The sequence below is a fragment of the Anabrus simplex genome, chromosome 1 (assembly GCF_040414725.1).
Source record: "Anabrus simplex isolate iqAnaSimp1 chromosome 1, ASM4041472v1, whole genome shotgun sequence".
Taxonomy (NCBI): Eukaryota; Metazoa; Arthropoda; class Insecta; order Orthoptera; family Tettigoniidae; genus Anabrus; species Anabrus simplex.
Window position 1 is genome coordinate 332,392,049 of NC_090265.1, and position 17,957 is coordinate 332,410,005.

Consider the following 17,957-nt stretch of genomic DNA (forward strand, 5'->3'; position numbering starts at 1 on the left):
ATATTCTAAAGGCTTTGTACATCTGTCAGTATTTTTTTCAATAATAACCCAAAACTTGGCTTTCTTTTACACTAGAAGGAAGAGATCAAATCAACATGAGCAATAATGCAAAAACCTATAAAGGGTCAAAGAGAGCAAGGAAGAGAGTATGTCATGACAAGCCGCTGACAGTGAGAGGCATGCCCAGTTGCGTGCCTCAGAATCTGGGGAACAGTATGAGGGGTGGACAGAAATATAATTTTTTACATGCTAAGTGATTATCCCGTCATTGAGAGGTACTACAGTTAGTATAAAGCATCCTACCTATAAAACTGAGGAGAATAAGCAAGTGGCACAACGTACCTGTTTGGCTGCTGCTTCTTCATCTTGTCCATCTCCTACCACAACGTATGTACATTTCCGCCCAAATCGGGACACAACACGTTCGAAACAGCTCTCCTTACCTGAAACACATGAAGCATTCACATTAAAGGATATATTTCCCGACAGTTCTGAATAGGGACATCCGATTTTCAAGCAAATAAGACAGCAGTGATAGCTATTAGCAGGGTATGCCTTAACACTTTCCGAGGCCGATATTTACCATCATTCATTTTTAGACTATTGTTACAGTGGGGTTACCACTTAAAAAGGCATTTTAGAGCTACTGCCAGCAATTATTCAGGCTGCCCCTTACATGGGAAACAGATGCCCTTGCAGCTGCCCCTAACATGGGAAACAAATGTTGCTGGGGGAGGAAAGGATACCAAAACAAGTGTTGGAGTTTAAGATGGAAGGAAAGAGGGTAAGAGGAAGGCCCAGAACAAGATGGATAGACTCAGTCAAGAAAAGTATAAGAAAAAGAAGACTGGAATACAATTATTGAAGAGGAGTGATGGAAGGAGAGGCAACAGTGGAGAACACCCTGAACTGGCAGGAGCTGGACAAGGGGAAATGAAAATGATGATGAAGGCAGTAGTGATAGTTCTGAGAATCATGAAGAGCAGAGGTAAATATACTTTAGTATTACCGGTATTTATCATAAACTCAACTGCATTTGATGAATCAAAATGCATGTGTACCTTACACTATCACATGGAAATCTTTGAAGAAGTGAGATCTTTTTCATGCCAACATTGTATGACATAGAGTGTCAAATAGACAGTTCCACTCATCAAAAATCTGACTACTTCTGCCAGGTTTGAACATATGATCGTGGGATTCTGAGACCAACACTGTACCACTGATCAGCACAAGGAGTTACAGACTTGAATAAAGAGTTCAATAATCCTCAACTGTAAAAGTAAAAAGCATCAGTGAAAATAAGACACAATAAAATTATATAATTTAGGCACTACACTGATCGTAATAAGCAAAGTGTGTGTCAGGGACCGTGTCAAAAGCATCTCCTCACAATGGTGATTTTCCCATAACTGGCAATATGAGCTGCATGTGCAGGGTTGCAACTGAAGAAGGTATAACACTGTACAGCTTCTGGGCCCTACAGTTGGAAAAATAAATAACTTTGTTGTGAAGCATGGAACATAGCCCATGCCACACCATATGACTGAAAAATAGTCTAATTTTGTAAAATAAGTTATCATTTTTATCAGGAAAATATCTCTCTTTTCTTCTTTTTTTGTATATACAGCTGCATTTTCATAATCTATAAAGAACTGTATCCAACAGAAACGTATGCCTTTAGTATTGTTAAAACTACTGGTATATCAACTGTATTTGTTTTTCATTGTTCAGCATTCTGTAATCAACTGACAATTAGTGATTTTAAAAAATCATTTGATGCAAGTTACAATCACTTTCACTTTAAATAATTTAAATAGTGGTTTGGTCTGTGTAGAGTCATGGTGTATATATTTAATTTCATGTTTGTATAGTAAACTCTCAATTCAATTACACAATTTTAGAAGTTTAAAAACCTCTGACTTACAAAACTTTGGAGCAGGCTGGTGATAAATGCAGTGGAAGTAACATTATAAAATTGCTAAACACTGACAAAGGAGAACCACACTATCAAATTCTACACTGAGATCAATAAGATTTCTGGGGATATACTAAGGGCTATGCGTTGGGATATAGTGCTATATTTGAAATACTTTTGATTACTGTTTGCATGAAGGAGCGATACCAAATAAATGGAGAGATGCAATAGTAGCCCCAGTGTACAAGGGAAAGGGTGGCAAACATAAAGCAGATAATTACAGACCAGTCAGCTTGACATGTGTTGTTTGTAAACTCTAGGAAAGGAGTCTTTCTGATTTGACACGTTTGTGAAATTATTAACTGGTGTGGCAGAAGGCAGAGTGGGTTTAGGAAAGGTTATTCCAGTGAAGCTCAACTTGTAGGATTCCGGCAAGATATAACTGATATTTTAGATTCAGGAGGTCAAATGGACTTTATCACTATTGACCTAGCCAAGGCTTTTGATAGAGCAGATCATGGGAGATTACTGCCCAAAATGAAGGCTATTAGGTAGACAAAAGAGTGATTGAATGGATGGTCAAATTTCTACAAAACAGAAATCAGAGAATTAGAGTAGGTGAAGTGTTATCTGAAACTGTAATTGCCCTGCAGAACTTCCAAACCAACATGTATTATTAAAAGTATTTTATTTTTACCTCACAAATAACTAAGAAAACAAGGAGTTCTGTATGTACACATAACATGGTGGGTTACTTTTTAAATTTCAACAGAGTAAGATCAAATGCTACCAAACAATGTTAATTTCATCATAAATAAAAATATTGGTTGGTGGACAGGTCTCAGTGGATCAATTTAAAATTATCATCATCATTATTATTATTATTATTATTATTATTATTATTATTATTATTATTATTTGCATATGGACCCGGTTGGATCATGCATTACATTTATGATTCGCCTTTGTAACAGACCATATTGCTTTCATTCTTTCACTGTGTGCCTGTTTTCTTTCTTCTGACCACTTAGTCCCCAATCTTGTAGGGACTTCATTCTCTGGCTTTACTACCCATCTATTTATCTTGTGACGGTAAATGTTTCTGTCCAGTATTTCTGATGGTTCTATCTGGGCCTTTTCCAGATCATTTTTAACATCTTGTATCCATGGTACATTCTTCAGTTTTTCAGTATATGTCAAAATCTTGTGGGTTAGCCTTGAAGACGATAGTCTGTGAACGTGTCCATAGAATTTCAGTCTTTGTTTCCTGACGTCTGCGGCAAGGTTGGACAGTCTTTCCGTAGCTTTGCGTGATTTGAGTCTATACCCTTCTTTTTTTCTCTGGGCCCAGAATTTTCCTCAAGATCTTCCTTTCCTCCTTCAAGATGTTTTCCAGATCACCTTTATTATTAAGTAGGTACCAAGGTTTCACTTGCAACAGCACTTCAGATTTAATCACCGTATTATAATGTTTGATTTTTGTATGTATGGACATGCATTTCTTGTTGTAGATGTCACGGGTTCTCCAATATGCTCTTGAGTTATACCAGGTTACAGACACATCATAATCCTCGGTGATTTTAACATAAATCTCCTGACCCAGACTAGTGACTGCCGGGCTGAGTGGCTCAGACGGTTAAGGCGCTGGCCTTCTAACCCCAACTTGGCAGGTTCGATCCTGGCTCAGTCCGGTGGTATTTGAAGGTGCTCAAATACGACAGCCCCGTGTCGGTAGATTTACTGGCACGTAAAAGAACTCCTGCGGGACTAAATTCCGGCACCTCGGCGTCTCCGAAGACCTTAAAAAGTAGTTAGTGGGACGTAAAACAAATAACATTATTATTATTATTATTAGACTAGTGACTTGGACCGAATTTGCAGACTGTTCATTTCAATGGACATGACCATCTTACCATTAGACGCAACTAATCACGTACACACACGTAACGGCTCAACCCACACTCTAATTGACTACTTAGTGACAAATAATCCCCATAAGGCTGTCAAGCACGGACAAATCTCTGTCCCTGGTATCTCTACACACGATCTCATCTATCTGTGCTACTCACTACTGGTGCCGAAGTGTAAAGCTAAGTACATAAACTACAGAGACATGAAAAATACAGACTTAATTCTACTACAATATGATGCATATAATTTGCCTTGGGACGATATACCACAATTGAACGACGTGAACTTGAAAGTACATCGATTTAACTCCTTATTGTTAGAACTCTATGACAAGCATGCTCCCGTTCTGCAGGCAAGAGTTTCTCGCTCTCCTGCTCCATGGTTAAACACCGAGATAAAAGCAACAATGGCCCGCCGTGATGCTTTGTTTCGCCGGTACAGAGCAACAAAAGAGCAAACGGATTTCGAATAATACTGTCGCCTACGGAACAAAACGAAACAATTAATTAAAAACAGTAAATTTAAATATATCAGAAATCAAGCCAAAAATCTCAATACAGTTCATGCATGGAATCAGTTACATTCAATAGGAATTGGAAAAATTAAAGAACCTCATATTCCAACAATATTGCTGGACACACTTAACTCTCATTTCACTGGTAAACAAATCAAAGAAACTCGACCCCAATCCGGAATCCCATCAGACGAAGATGGCAATTACTTGAATATTGAACCAACATTCTCATTGCAACGTGTAAATATAAACGAAGTAAAACGAGTCTTAAATTCCATTAAATCTCAAGCAAAAGGAGCAGATCCTATTCCAATAGGCTTCATAAGAAATGTCATCAGCGCAGTATTACCAATCATTACTCATATTTCAATTACTGTATAAATTCAGGAACTTTTCCAGACATTTGGAAGGATGCTCTAGTGATTCCAGTATTAAAGAACACCACATCAAATTATCCATCAGACTACCGCCCTATATCAATACTCCCTCCGCTTGCGAAAGCCCTGGAACGACTAATTCACGAGCAACTAACTGAATACCTCACAAATCATTCACTACTAGACCCGTTCCAATCTGGCTTCAGGAAGGACCACAGTACAATGACAGCACTCCTTCGGGTAACAGATGATATCAGGCTTGCTATGGATAAATGACAGGTGACGGTACTCACGCTCCTTGATTTTAGCAGTGCATTTGATACAGTCAACATACAACTACTCCTTTCAAAATTGCGCTCCCTTGGCATCGAGCAGAATGCGCTCAACTTCTTTATATCCTACCTCACAAATCGTCATCAGTGTGTCTCAGTAAATGATGTTACGTCCAAATGGGCTATCAGATTATCTGGCGTGCATCAAGGATCTGTGCTGGGACCTTTATTATTCAGCCTGTATATCAATGATATTTCATCCCCACTTGTCCACTGTAAATACCATCTGTATGCTGATGACCTACAGGTATATTACCATACCAGTGTAGATAGTATATGCGAAGCAATCCAGCATATGAATACAGATCTACGACGACTCACAACGTATGCCAGAAACAATGCCTTACTCATCAACCCACGAAAGACCCAAAGCATAATAATTGGACACAAAAAATTACTATGTGCTCTAAATAGTAATCACAATCCTCCTCCAATTACCATTGATGATACTGAACTGCCAAACTCCAAGATTGTTACAAACCTTGGGGTCACCTTAAATGAGACTCTGACCTGGAATGAGCATATAACTAATGTGTGCAGAAAAGTACATGCATCCATTTATCCTTTGAAGCATCATAAAAATGTTCTGCCACTGGACCTTAAATTAAAACTCATACAAACACTTCTATCCCCAATCTTTGACTACTGTGACAGTTTATTGACTGACATAACCTGTGAACAAGCAACAAAGCTGCAACGTGTACAGAACTCTTCCATTCGATATGCCTTCCAGCTCCGACATGATGCTCACATAACACCATACTACAAAAAAGTTATGATGGCTACGTTTAAATGACCGTAGAAAAACGCACCAAATGACCCTCGTCTTTCAGTTGCTTTCTTCAAACAGCCCCACATATCTATCATCCAATTTTAGGCTTGTTTCTTCATTCCACGAAATTAACACTCGTTTCGGTTCACTACTTGAAATAACACCGCATCGAACAAATACCTACAACCATTCATTCCTGGTCTCTGCTTCGAGGTTATGGAATATGATCCTGGAAGATATTACAAAGTCTTGCTCATCTACCATAAATTCCTCCAGAGTACATACAGTTGACTCAAATGAATGTAAGAGTGAATGACGTGTGAATGAAACCAAAAATTATGTACTAGATTTAAGTTCTTAGGCTATCCCATTTACGTTCTTACTACTCTTATTTAAGGCTATAGACTGTTCATAGAAATAGACTACATAGTATCATCAATTTTAGTATACTCAGATTGTAACATACTAATATTCAGTTCATTTATTTTAGCCTTATATTTGAATAATCTTTCCTTTAAGCTAGTTGTAGATATATTCTTTAGGTTATAAGTTGATATATTTTTTTTGTTATTATCCACTCTCTATTTATCCTATAATTTTTCATCAGTAGAAAGCTTAATTAATTGTATTATTGTAATTCCTTACCTGACTTACATATCTTAATAACAGTAATTGATTACAGTGATATTTTAGATTAACACTGTAAAAAGAAAAAATTGTAGGCACTTAAGTGTAAGAGAGGGCCAAGAGCCCTAACTTCGCCACTTAATAAAGACACAAATAATCAAACTTTCTGTGCTTCCTTTTCCAACCCTGTTGGTTCTAGGATCTCGCTGAGATATTTACAGTACTAATTTTGATTTTAATGAAATAATTCAAAGAAGATGAATATTAGGTAGATATATACATGATGCTTTGACTTTTACCCTAACTGGCCAAGAGCTGGAATACAGGATGTTCATCTTGCCAAACGAAATTCCTAACATCTTATCTATGTTAACAGATAATTTGTACATGCTAACTGAAAAATAAAAACTAAGAAAATAACATTCTCACCTATCATTCACATTCCTTTAATTTTATACAGGTTGCAAGGTTATGCATTCATTGTTCAAAAACTTCACATTCATTTTGGTTACTTGCAAGCAACAGTAGCTTTCAAATTTGTCCTGTCAAATTTCGGGAAATTATGAGCATCATATTAGGTCGATATAAGCGTGCTGCTTGGACTTGCACCATAACTGGCCAACAAATGAAATACAAAGGAATTTATTGTAGTTTTAATATAATTTCAGTAATTTTAGATGTAAATGCTTTTATCTTACTTTTTTCATTTTGTATCATAATCTAATTTTTATTGTACTTTGTCAATGTAGGTAACCTCCAATTATGGGGAAAGCAGAAGAAATTGTATTAAAACTGTTTAAAAAATAGCTCCAGCAGATTGCTAGTATGTATTGCCAAGCTGGAAACACACGACATGTCTCATCTTCTGCATAAGATATGTAGGTTATACCAACTTTAAATGACTGAAGCATCCATACATGTTACTGTAAAAGATAGAATACAGAAAGCTCACCTATCTTTGTGGCTGAATAGATATTTTCGATGGGGAAAAGACCCCCAAGACCGAAGAGCAATGTTTTAGCTAGGGCAGGAACCAGTTGCGTCGTCGTCACCATAACATTGACGCAGTTTGACCTGGAACAAAAAAAACAAACTGTAATATAGGACCATTAAGAATAAAAATTAAAAGTTAGCTTACAATTGTGTTACATAATCAGCCTGCTCTGGGTATGTAGGCAGTCATGATATAGAAATATTGTATATGTAAACTTGATTATAATGCCAAATGGTTTTCTTGCAACATGACATTATGCATACCTAGAAAACTGGAATTTTAGAGGTTGCATAGATATCCACCTTTTCAACTTGTCTAAGGTTGAAATTGAATGATTTAAAAATATGCAACCCATTAAAGCATTACAATTTTCTTAAAAACATACAGTCAGGTTTCAGACTCAAAATGACAGAACATAACCAGCAAGATTTCATAGATGACTAGAAAGCACTATAAACACAGCTTCTGTATCAAGGAATAATAATAATAATAATAATAATAATAATAATAATAATAATAATAATAATAACTATGACAATAACAACAATAACAGTAACAATAATGGTGTGTGGCCTCCGAAGAGGCCTGGTGTAGGTCTTTCGGGTTGACGCTTTATAGGCGACCTGAATGTCTGTGAGAATGGGGCCTTACATATGATGAATTCTAATGCTGAAAATGGCACACACACACCCAGCCCCTGAGCCATTGGAATTAACTAATGAAGGTTAAAATCCCCAACACGGCCAGGAATCGAACCCGGGACCCTCTGGACCAAAGGCCAGAATGCTATTTATCCATGGAGCCAAGCACTTAGCAAACACAGAAGATTTGAGGCTGAATTCCATGAGCATCTATCTTATAAACCCACATTCTTTAATTTGAAGCAATTTCTTCAAGTTTATGAAACCTATCTATCAACATTTATATTTTTTTCTGGAAACAAAATTTGAGTCTACTCACTTTGAGATCCAAGTTTCATTAAAAACATCAATAAAATATCAAATCGTCTAAAATTTTAGAAATACAGTATTTGCATATATATAAAGCGAGAACTATGTTGTAATGACAGATTTTTTTCTGTCCCTTGAAAATTCCTATATTAAACTGTGTATTATCCTTCGGTTACAGTGAGAACCCTATCACTGATGCATCCGTTATTACGAGCGATTAAGCGTGCATTATTATTTCCATAATCACTATTTATGGACTCCAGCGATTACAATGAATGTGAATGATTATCTTTGGTGTCGTTTTCGCGCTATGTGCACTAGCGAGATCTCTCGCTGACATTTGAATTCAAAGGAAATGTCGAGTCGATTAGTAACACTTGTTGACTGTTGTTCTGTAAACACAATTCAAAACTGAAAGAGAACATATTTCTGTAATAAATGTTTAATTAACCTGGCCGATAATAGTAGTTAACCGTTTAGAAATAAAGGCTGAAGTAAACAACTGATTAATTTAACGCTATGTACTGATATTAAATAAGAATGTGATACATCTTAAAATATGGTGCGCTGGGCTGAGTGGCTCAGGCGGTTGAGGCGAAGGCCTTCTGACTTCAACTTGGCAGGTTCGATCCTGACTCAGTCCGATGGTATTTGATGGTACTCAAATACGTCAGCCTCATGTTGGTAGATTTACTGGCACGTAAAAGAACTGCTGTGGGAATAAATTCCGGCACATCGGTGTCTCAGAAAATCGCGAAAGTAGTTATTGGAACGTAAAGTCATTTTAAAATATATGGCACAGAAAGGATGGCAAGTAATCAGCTTCATTTTCCGTATCAAAATCTAATCACTGAGATTTACAATATTAAAATTCTTCCACCGTTTTGATACTTTTTTATTTGCCTTTTAGCAATTTTTTATTTGTCAACAGTACATGTTTTGTTCCTACTTAGGAACATCCTCAGCTGTTATTAAAGCTTAGGTGAATTGCTAAGATTTTAAACACGTTAATTTGTAGGTACACTAATTCTCTTAAAAACTAATAAAATACCAATTAAATTAAAATGATATTAAAAACAATGTAGGGGTTAGTGATATGAGAACAGATGATTACATAGTTGGTCAGATTAAAAACTATGTCTATTCATTTGTATAGTTGTTAAAAAAAAATTTCATTTTGTTACATTAAAAATGTCTGTTTGTTTGCGGTTAAAAAGTTTTAAAAAATGTTTGTCTTCATGACACTGTTCAAATTGTTGAATGTTTCTTTTCTGTTCCTTCCAGGTAAGTTGTTATATATTATGAGTTTGTTTAAAGTGCCTTTGATTGAGTCTAATGTGGAACTTTGAAGCTGATTGCTGATCAATTTTTGGGAAGGGAGCTTCGTCTTAATTTCTTGCTATTGTTAGACTCCAATTCTACTGTGACCCTGGAGGGATGTTTCATGCTGCTTTACGTAAAGCCACGGCCACTTCCTTCTCACTCCTAGCCCTGCCCTGTCCCATCAACGCCATAAGACCTATCTGTGTCAGTGTGACGTAAAGCAACTAGCAAAAAAAAGAAAACTTTTCAGTAGACCTTGTCAAGATGAAATGATGATGGCTGGTGGACTTGCACACTGTGACTCAGTGTTGTCTGCAGCAACGGTCACTAGACTCTGGTAACCTGTAGCTTGTCTTCTCTCTTATTGAAACAGTTATCATGATTCACTATCTCCATGGTTTCTCAGTAGAGATAACCATCATGCTGGTAGATGGTCTCCTTCAATTTCATGATCGAGAAAAGAGAAGGTGTGCTCTGCCATCGCAGGCTTTTAGGTCGTATGGGACAACAATGATGTTTATATTCTTTCAACCTGGTGTCAATGTTGTGTTTGGTGGGTTTTTTCCCACATAAACATAGAATACAGTACACACTTGTGCTAAGGAAAGGATCCTGAGGGTCTTTAGTGGAGGGTAACTGCTGGGATATTTTTCTTTGTTGATGTAAAGATGGTCTTGATATTTTGATGCTTCAAAATCTTGCTTATCCTCTCCAAAATTACTGAGGTGTATGAAAGGAATCCTCTTGATTTAATTTTCATTGTAGATCTCGCTGACACAACCTCTTGGCTCAATCAAACAACATCCTCAGCATTGCCCATTTCCATTTAGTGTGATGGTGGGAGTTCTTATTAAGATCGTGGTTGGTATGTGTAGGCTTCCTGCACACTGTATGGTCTATATGGCTGCCTTCACTTTTCACAAGTACATCTAGAAATGGAAATTCTCCCTCCACTGTGAACTGGATTTTAGTGTGAATGCTTCTGAAAGTCTGAAGACACTCAAACAGAGACAACAATCAGAAAATCATGCATTTTATTATAGAATACAATGAGACAGAAGTAAGCATACCTTGAATTGATCAGAGTCAGGCATTTGAGGGCCAACGTGAGCCAGTTATCGGTGACATTTTCAATTTCAGATCGAAGCTGTAACCACTGTTCACGTTTAGTTGGTCCCAGTAGTCCTGAAAAGAAACAAATTTTCAGTTATTCCAACACTTCTAGAGAATATTTATTAATGGAGTTTCAGTTCATATATTTTACTTTTGCCTGTGGTAAGAACCCAATTGACAGTTCTTGTTAGTTTAGATTTAAATCCTTAAAATGAACTCTTTTAGACATCTCTTCTACCTTAATCTGGATCATATACATACTAAAATAAAATGTTCAGAACAATGAAGCTATAGTGTCATGTATGAGATGAACTGAAGCTGAAGCAGAACACACTGGATATGTTACTCCTCACCAATACTGCACTAACATGACGGAAGAAGCAGAGAGGTCAGTTACAAGATGATTATAATCTCTAGCATCGATCAGTGTCAAATGTATAGAATATATGCCCTCCTCCTTTCTCTGCATACTCTCTGCACACTCTCTGCACAACAAAAACACTTCACATCAAACACATAATACTCAGTCTTTGTGGAGTTTGCAGCGGAAACAATGAGACCATGGAGTAAGGAGGCCAAAAATGTTATTTTAGATACTGAAAAATAACTAAACTCTGTAATACGTTCTACTGAATTCCCGCAACAGTCCATCAGAAATGCAATTCAACAGCTGAATGCAGCTAGTGAGATGGATACCTTCCCCGACACTCTCTGTTGGATGAAATTTTTTATTTCTTTGATTTCCTATTAAAATTATTCAGCAACTGTATGAACAGAATAATAACTAATTCTATGTATACAGGGTGTCCTTGCAAAAAGTTCCATTTTTTACAGAGGAGATAGCACACAACAAATGAAGAAAAAGAAAGGGAAGCAAATTCCAGGCATGTAATCTGTATTGATGGTTATGAATTTCATGTTTTTGGTCCGTATTGAACAATATATAAGTAATAATAATAATAACTTAAATGTTTCCACCTTTTCAATACAATATATTCACAAAATTACAAGATTATACGGTACTAGTTTCGACCCATCTAGGGGTCATCATCAGCCGTATTGGAGCAAAGATATTGTCTTAGGATTTCGCCACAAATGATCTTTGCTCCAATACGGCTGATGATGACCCCTAGATGGGTCGAAACTAGTACCGTATAATCTTGTAATTTTGTGAATATATTGTATTGAAAAGGTGGAAACATTTAAGTTATTATTATTATTACTTATGTAATCTGTATACTAACAAATATGCAACACGTCACACACCATCTGTAAAATTGTTTATTACCCTGTTCAAGCACCTTTCATAAATGGGATCCTTTGCACCTCAAACAATTCACACACCTTATATGGAACAACAGGTGTTATGACATGTGGAGGACAATTGGGATGAATGTCCGAAGAATAGCTGCAGCTGAAGATATTGCTAAAAGTGTTGTCTGGACAGTCCTCCAGTTATTCTATCTGTACCATGTGCAGTGTGTCCAAGCTCTGCTGCCACATGATCGGCCCCCCAAATTGCACTTCTGCCAGTGGTTTCTCCAAAAATGTGCCCATGTTACACATTTCACAGTGAAGGTTCTGTTTGCAGACGAGGCAGGTTTCACGAGAGACGGTGTCGTAAACTTTCATAATACCCACGTATGGGCCGATGCAAATCTGCATGCAGTGGAAGAGAGACAACACCAGCAAAAATTTAGTATCAACGTATGGGCAGGCATTTATGGGGACAGAATGATAGGTCCCTACACTGAACAGAACAAACTAAATGGTCCTACATATCGTATCTGTGTTGCTGGAGAATCTACCACTACAAGAACAACTGCAAATGTGGTACATGCATGATGGGGCACCAGCCAATTTTCATCATAGGTTTAGGGACACCTAGCATGGGTCTTCCATGAGCAATCGATTGGTCAGAGAGGGCCAATACCTTGGCCTGCCTCATTGCCTGACCTTAACCCTTTATAGTTTTTGGCTTTGCAAACATGTAAAGACATTGGTTTATTGCAGTCCCCATAAATGATGCGTATACAATACGAGAATGTGTGTTCAATGCCTGTGATGCAATCCAAGAACAGCCAGAGGTATTCCAACAAATGTGTAATTCCATGCAATGTAGGCTGGGAAGATTTGGGAGTAAGGAGACAACAGCTACACTAAGAGGGATATTCCAAGCCTGTCAGTGGAGGGATGGCTTGGAATGACATTATCAGATGAATAAGCCTGAGTAGAGGTTTTAAAAGTAGGAAAGATCATAAAATGAAGATAAAGTTGGAATTCAAGAGGACATTTATTTATCGTATGGCTTTAAGTGCCGGGAGCGTCCGAGGACATGTTTGGCTCGCCTGGTGCAGGTCTTTCTATTTGACTCCCATAGGTGACCTGCGCATCTGGATGTGGGTTGATAATAATGAGGTAGGGAGAGAGTGAAACCCGGCGTTGGCATGAAGCCTACTCTTGTCGAGTAACTCCAAGGAGTCTGCTCAAAGCTTTACGACTCCATCTGAAGGACGAATCACCAGCAACAGTGTCATATGGCCTCACTCCATATGAGCACTGTGGAGAGTTCTGGAATTGAATCTAGGCTTTTGGAATGCAGTCTAGTGATCAGAAATTGTATACCACCACCTCCTCTACACTGCCAGCCAACATTCTGATGGTGAAATTTTTTTTCGACTAATGGGACTCAAACTGGTTAGCCACAGTGTCAGACCACACAGACTTCAATACCTTAATGATCATGGGTGAGATTCAAGAGGACTAATTGGGTCAAATACTTGTATACAGGAAGAGGAATTATGGATTGGAATCATTTACCAAGGGACATGTTTGATCAATTTTCAACTACTTTGAAATCATTTAAGAAAAGACTATGTAAATAACTGATAGGTAATCTACCACCTGAGCAACAGCCCAACTAACCAACAGGTTAGTGGTGATTGATTGATTTTGGTGTAGTCTTCATCAACAAGAGTGGCGTGCAGATGTGTGCAGCGAGTTAGAGCTAAACTCCAGGGAAGATGCTGGTGGTGATTAAATTCAAACACACTCCTATGAGCATTAGGTACTGTATGGAGAAAATGTACAGTGCATCCAACCAAGCAGAATAATAATAATGATAATTATAATAATTATTATAATAATATAATATAATAATAATGATAATTCTATTATTATTATTATTATTATTATTATTATTATTATTATTATTATTATTATAGGTATTATTTTGTTTATTTTATAGTCTAAATAGCAACTAGATAATTACAAAAGACTGTCAGTCTGTTGCCAAGTATTGAACCTTTCAGAAAAACAAAAACAAAACAATAACATTTTTCAGCTCATCATACGTATTTATGAGGTTGCTGGCGTTGCCCTGCCTGATTTAAATTTTGACTGGGGATAAAGGCCTGATGCCAAGCGATTTTCAGATGAAAATTCCAGTTTAGGTTCGACTAGAATTCAAACTTCAACTCTTAAGGTGCTATATCATTGTTCCTACTTTCTTAGAAAATCAAGTAGTGTGACTTTCTTTTATATCAAACATTACAGAAAGAAAAGATAGCAAACATTCTGATACTACAGTAGAAGTCTGTTATAGCAAAAATTCATAATGGCAAAAAATGTACTCGCTATAGCGGATTGTCGTTACAACCAATTTTCATAAAATTCTGGTATGAAGCTCATTACATGTCAAAATTGGTGTGCAATGGAAATCAGTTTGTTCAACACTTGCCTTTTCACATATTTTCATATTATGGTTTACTCGTTAGTTATTTTTTAAATTCCAAGACAAGAAAACTTATGTTCAATTTAATTCTGAAAAATTGGAGTAGTATCACTCCAGTGGCTTCTTTGGCAATCGTTTCAGTTTTCTTATTCAAACAGCGTCACCTAACTTAACCTCATATGAATCATGAAAACGTATTTCAAGCACCAGTAGTGTAATGATAACCTTATTGCTATACATTTAACCAGACATGAGAAAATACAGTGAAACCTCATTAATGCGTTCCTCATTATGATGATTTCTCACTTAGCACCTCGTACATTCGAAGCCCGATTCACGTCATATTAAATCTATATAAAAATATGTCAATTATTGTGTAACAAATTTTCACCACTCCTGCTAAAAATGATCGCATTTTTCCTAGCCCTGAAAATGTTCTTTGTCATCCCTGTGAAAGGAACACGATTTCCAAAGCAGATTAGAGCCCTCGGCACAGGAGGCAGGTTGGGGAAAGATGCGCAAAAACAGGAAATGGCTCTGAATTGCTGAACTTTACAGGGTGAATTACACCTTCGGGAAGCAAGCTGTTAACCTCGGGAAAGTTCAATTTGGCTTTCTGGTTTTCACTGATATTGCTGAATAACCCAGTAAGCCTGTTTGTGCTTGCATTTCGCATACCATTCAGAAGTTAGAAATTTATTCTGTGTTGAGCGATACAGTGAAGGGTAGTGAACATTTGTCGCATGACAGCATACGTACGGATTAGGAACATAATTGTGTGAAGTTGACTAGCATAGTGAATATTTGTCTTGTGGTATGGGTACTGGAAAAGTCATGAAATCGCTAATGAAGTCAAAACTAAAATAATGTAAGTGGAGGGGCATCCGCATCTTTCAATGGTTGCGCGTATGTTGAAACTCGCACCTTCGAGCTTCAACTCTAGTCGATCAAAGTGTTGTCACATTGAAGTCGACGGTCAAAGTCATTCTCTGGCGCACGGCCAAGTTTAACCTCCAAATAATTTATGGCCAAAATATAATGTTTAATAACCCATTGGTCCGAAATATGAGGCTTCAGCTGACATTTGATTTAGCAATAATGTGCTGATACTTTTATGAGCCCCAGTGGAAATGTTTTTTTATCTGCTGTGTGATGTTTTACACACCTTTTAATACACTGTTGTTATTTAATAATCCCCAGAGGAAAAGGTTTTTGTATTAGTATGTCGTCTTTTTCATGTCTTTACATACTCTCATCTCATGTTTATAGAAACTGTAGATAGCCGATATCTTTTACAGTACCTGTTACGTACAAGACGTAAAATGCATGCATGTCGAGAAAGAAAAAAAAAAACTTATCAAGTGTTTACATATAACTGTTGGATAGTTTTTATTCGTGTATTCAACAGCATGTTTTCTCGATTAACACATTCTCTTTCCTCTGCAGAAACATCCCAATGAGGTTTTATTTTTGTTATTTGCGTTACGTCGCACTTATGGTGACGATGGGATAGGAAAGGCCTAGGAGTGGGACGGAAGCAGCCTTGGCCTTAATTAAGTTACAGTGCCAACATTTGCCTGGTGTGAAAATGGGAAACCACGGAAAATAATCTTCAGGGCTGCCGACAGTGGGGTTCGAACCTACTATCTCCCGGATGCAAGCTCACAGCTGCGCGACCCTAACCGCACGGCCACTCAGCCAGTCCAATGCCGTTTTACTGAATGAACTAACCTCTGAAATCAGTCATCCACTCTGCGCCGTATTTTTAGGTGTATCATATTCTTATTTACTTTCAATACATAGCATTAAAATCACGCAATTTTTTATTTCAACCTTTATTTCTAACGAGTTAACTACTGCTATTGGCTCCGTTATTTACACATTTATTATGGAAACATGTTCTCTTTCATTTTGAATTGTGTTTACAGAACACTTGTCGACAAGTATTACTAATCGACTCCGACACCGCCTAACGAGTTCCATCATCGACGAAAGAGCTCGCTAGTGCACATAGGGTGAAAACTAACCGAAGATGATTGATCGCATTCAATATAATTGCCGCAGTGCATAAATATCAATAATGGATATATCATGCATGCTTAATCGCTCGTAATATAAAGGATACATCAGTGATTGGGTTCTTGGACTTTCAAGGGACAGAGAAAAATCTGTCATTAAAACGGAGTTCTTGCTATATGCTGTACTCGCTATAGTGGACTTCTACTGTAGAGTATCATCTTTTCTTGTCTTTATCCTTCATACATCAAAACTGAGGATCTGTCAAGATGGTCCCCTCAATGACTTGATGCCCACCCTCTGCTGTATAGCAGAAATTAACTCATTGGGAGCTAGAAAAACTGGATGTAGAAGAACAGGGATTGGTGAGGAGAGAGCCAATATATCTTAAGATAGCAGTGCATGAAGAGATGAAGATTTTCCTTGTCATTTTATGTTTTCATGTTTGTCCTTGTTTCCTCTGTTGCTTCTTCCCAGACTGACCTGAGACTGTGTTTATCCTATTACGTAATTCTTCATGTTATTGTCTTTTTACATATATGAAATGTGATTTGCCACTTTTTTGTTCCTTTCCATTAATGATTGTAACAATCAGTTTAATTACCAGAATATTTCTGGTTCATTAAATTAATGAGAGGTGAAATAGGTTTCAGAGGCAAAACAATACTTTCTTACATAAACATACCTCCAACACTATTCCGGTAGTTGTTGTACACATCCTTCACTTTACGATATCTAAATGCAAGTTTCCGCATCCAGTCCACTCCACCACGTACACCAGTGGCAAGGCACAGGTTACCATTAGTGGCTGCAGCATGAAAACCATCGGTAGCAAAGTTGTATGTGCTTAGATCTTGGCCATTATCATCTGAAGAAACATCATCAATGTGCACCTGGTCACAATCCTGTGAAGAAAGAAAGAATGTAAAATACACAATACTGCGGGAGAGTGAATCATATGGGCAGTGTCAAAGAGGGCGGTTGGTCTGTGTCAAGGGAACTCTGGGAAAAAGAGACAAATAGTCAACATTGTCATGTGTTGATATGCTCACAGTTCAGCTAAGACTTGTGTGTTGTGTTCTTCTCCTGCTTGTTTGTAATTCATTGTGTGTTTCTATGTTGAAGTAATATTAGGTGTGTAATAAATCTCTCTCAAATCCTACAACTTTGGGGGTTTATCCAGGATCAGGAAGGACGAAGAACTTTCTGAGATAATGATAAGTAAACTCGTGTCCTCATCCCGAGGGGGTGCAGCTCTTTTGAGGCACACCCCCTTTGGAGGTGAGCTGCATGTACCATTCAACCATATACCAGCCCTCCTGCTATTCTTAAATTTCTGGCAGTACCGGGAATTGAACCCGAGCCCCCGAGGACAGC

General features: G+C 37.4%; 1 protein-coding gene across 1 annotated transcript in view; it reads right to left on the reverse strand.

The window, feature by feature from the left end:
* The window catches only part of eya (eya transcriptional coactivator and phosphatase 2), a 289,761-nt gene that overhangs the window by 9,289 nt on the left and 262,515 nt on the right, over positions 1-17,957 (reverse strand). The window contains exons 12-15 of the mRNA XM_067134855.2: positions 17,266-17,485; positions 10,789-10,903; positions 7,404-7,525; positions 343-443 (exon numbers count right to left, since the gene is read on the reverse strand). Of these exons, the coding sequence (XP_066990956.1) occupies positions 343-443; positions 7,404-7,525; positions 10,789-10,903; positions 17,266-17,485 (558 nt within the window). The remainder of the gene's footprint in view (positions 1-342; positions 444-7,403; positions 7,526-10,788; positions 10,904-17,265; positions 17,486-17,957) is intronic.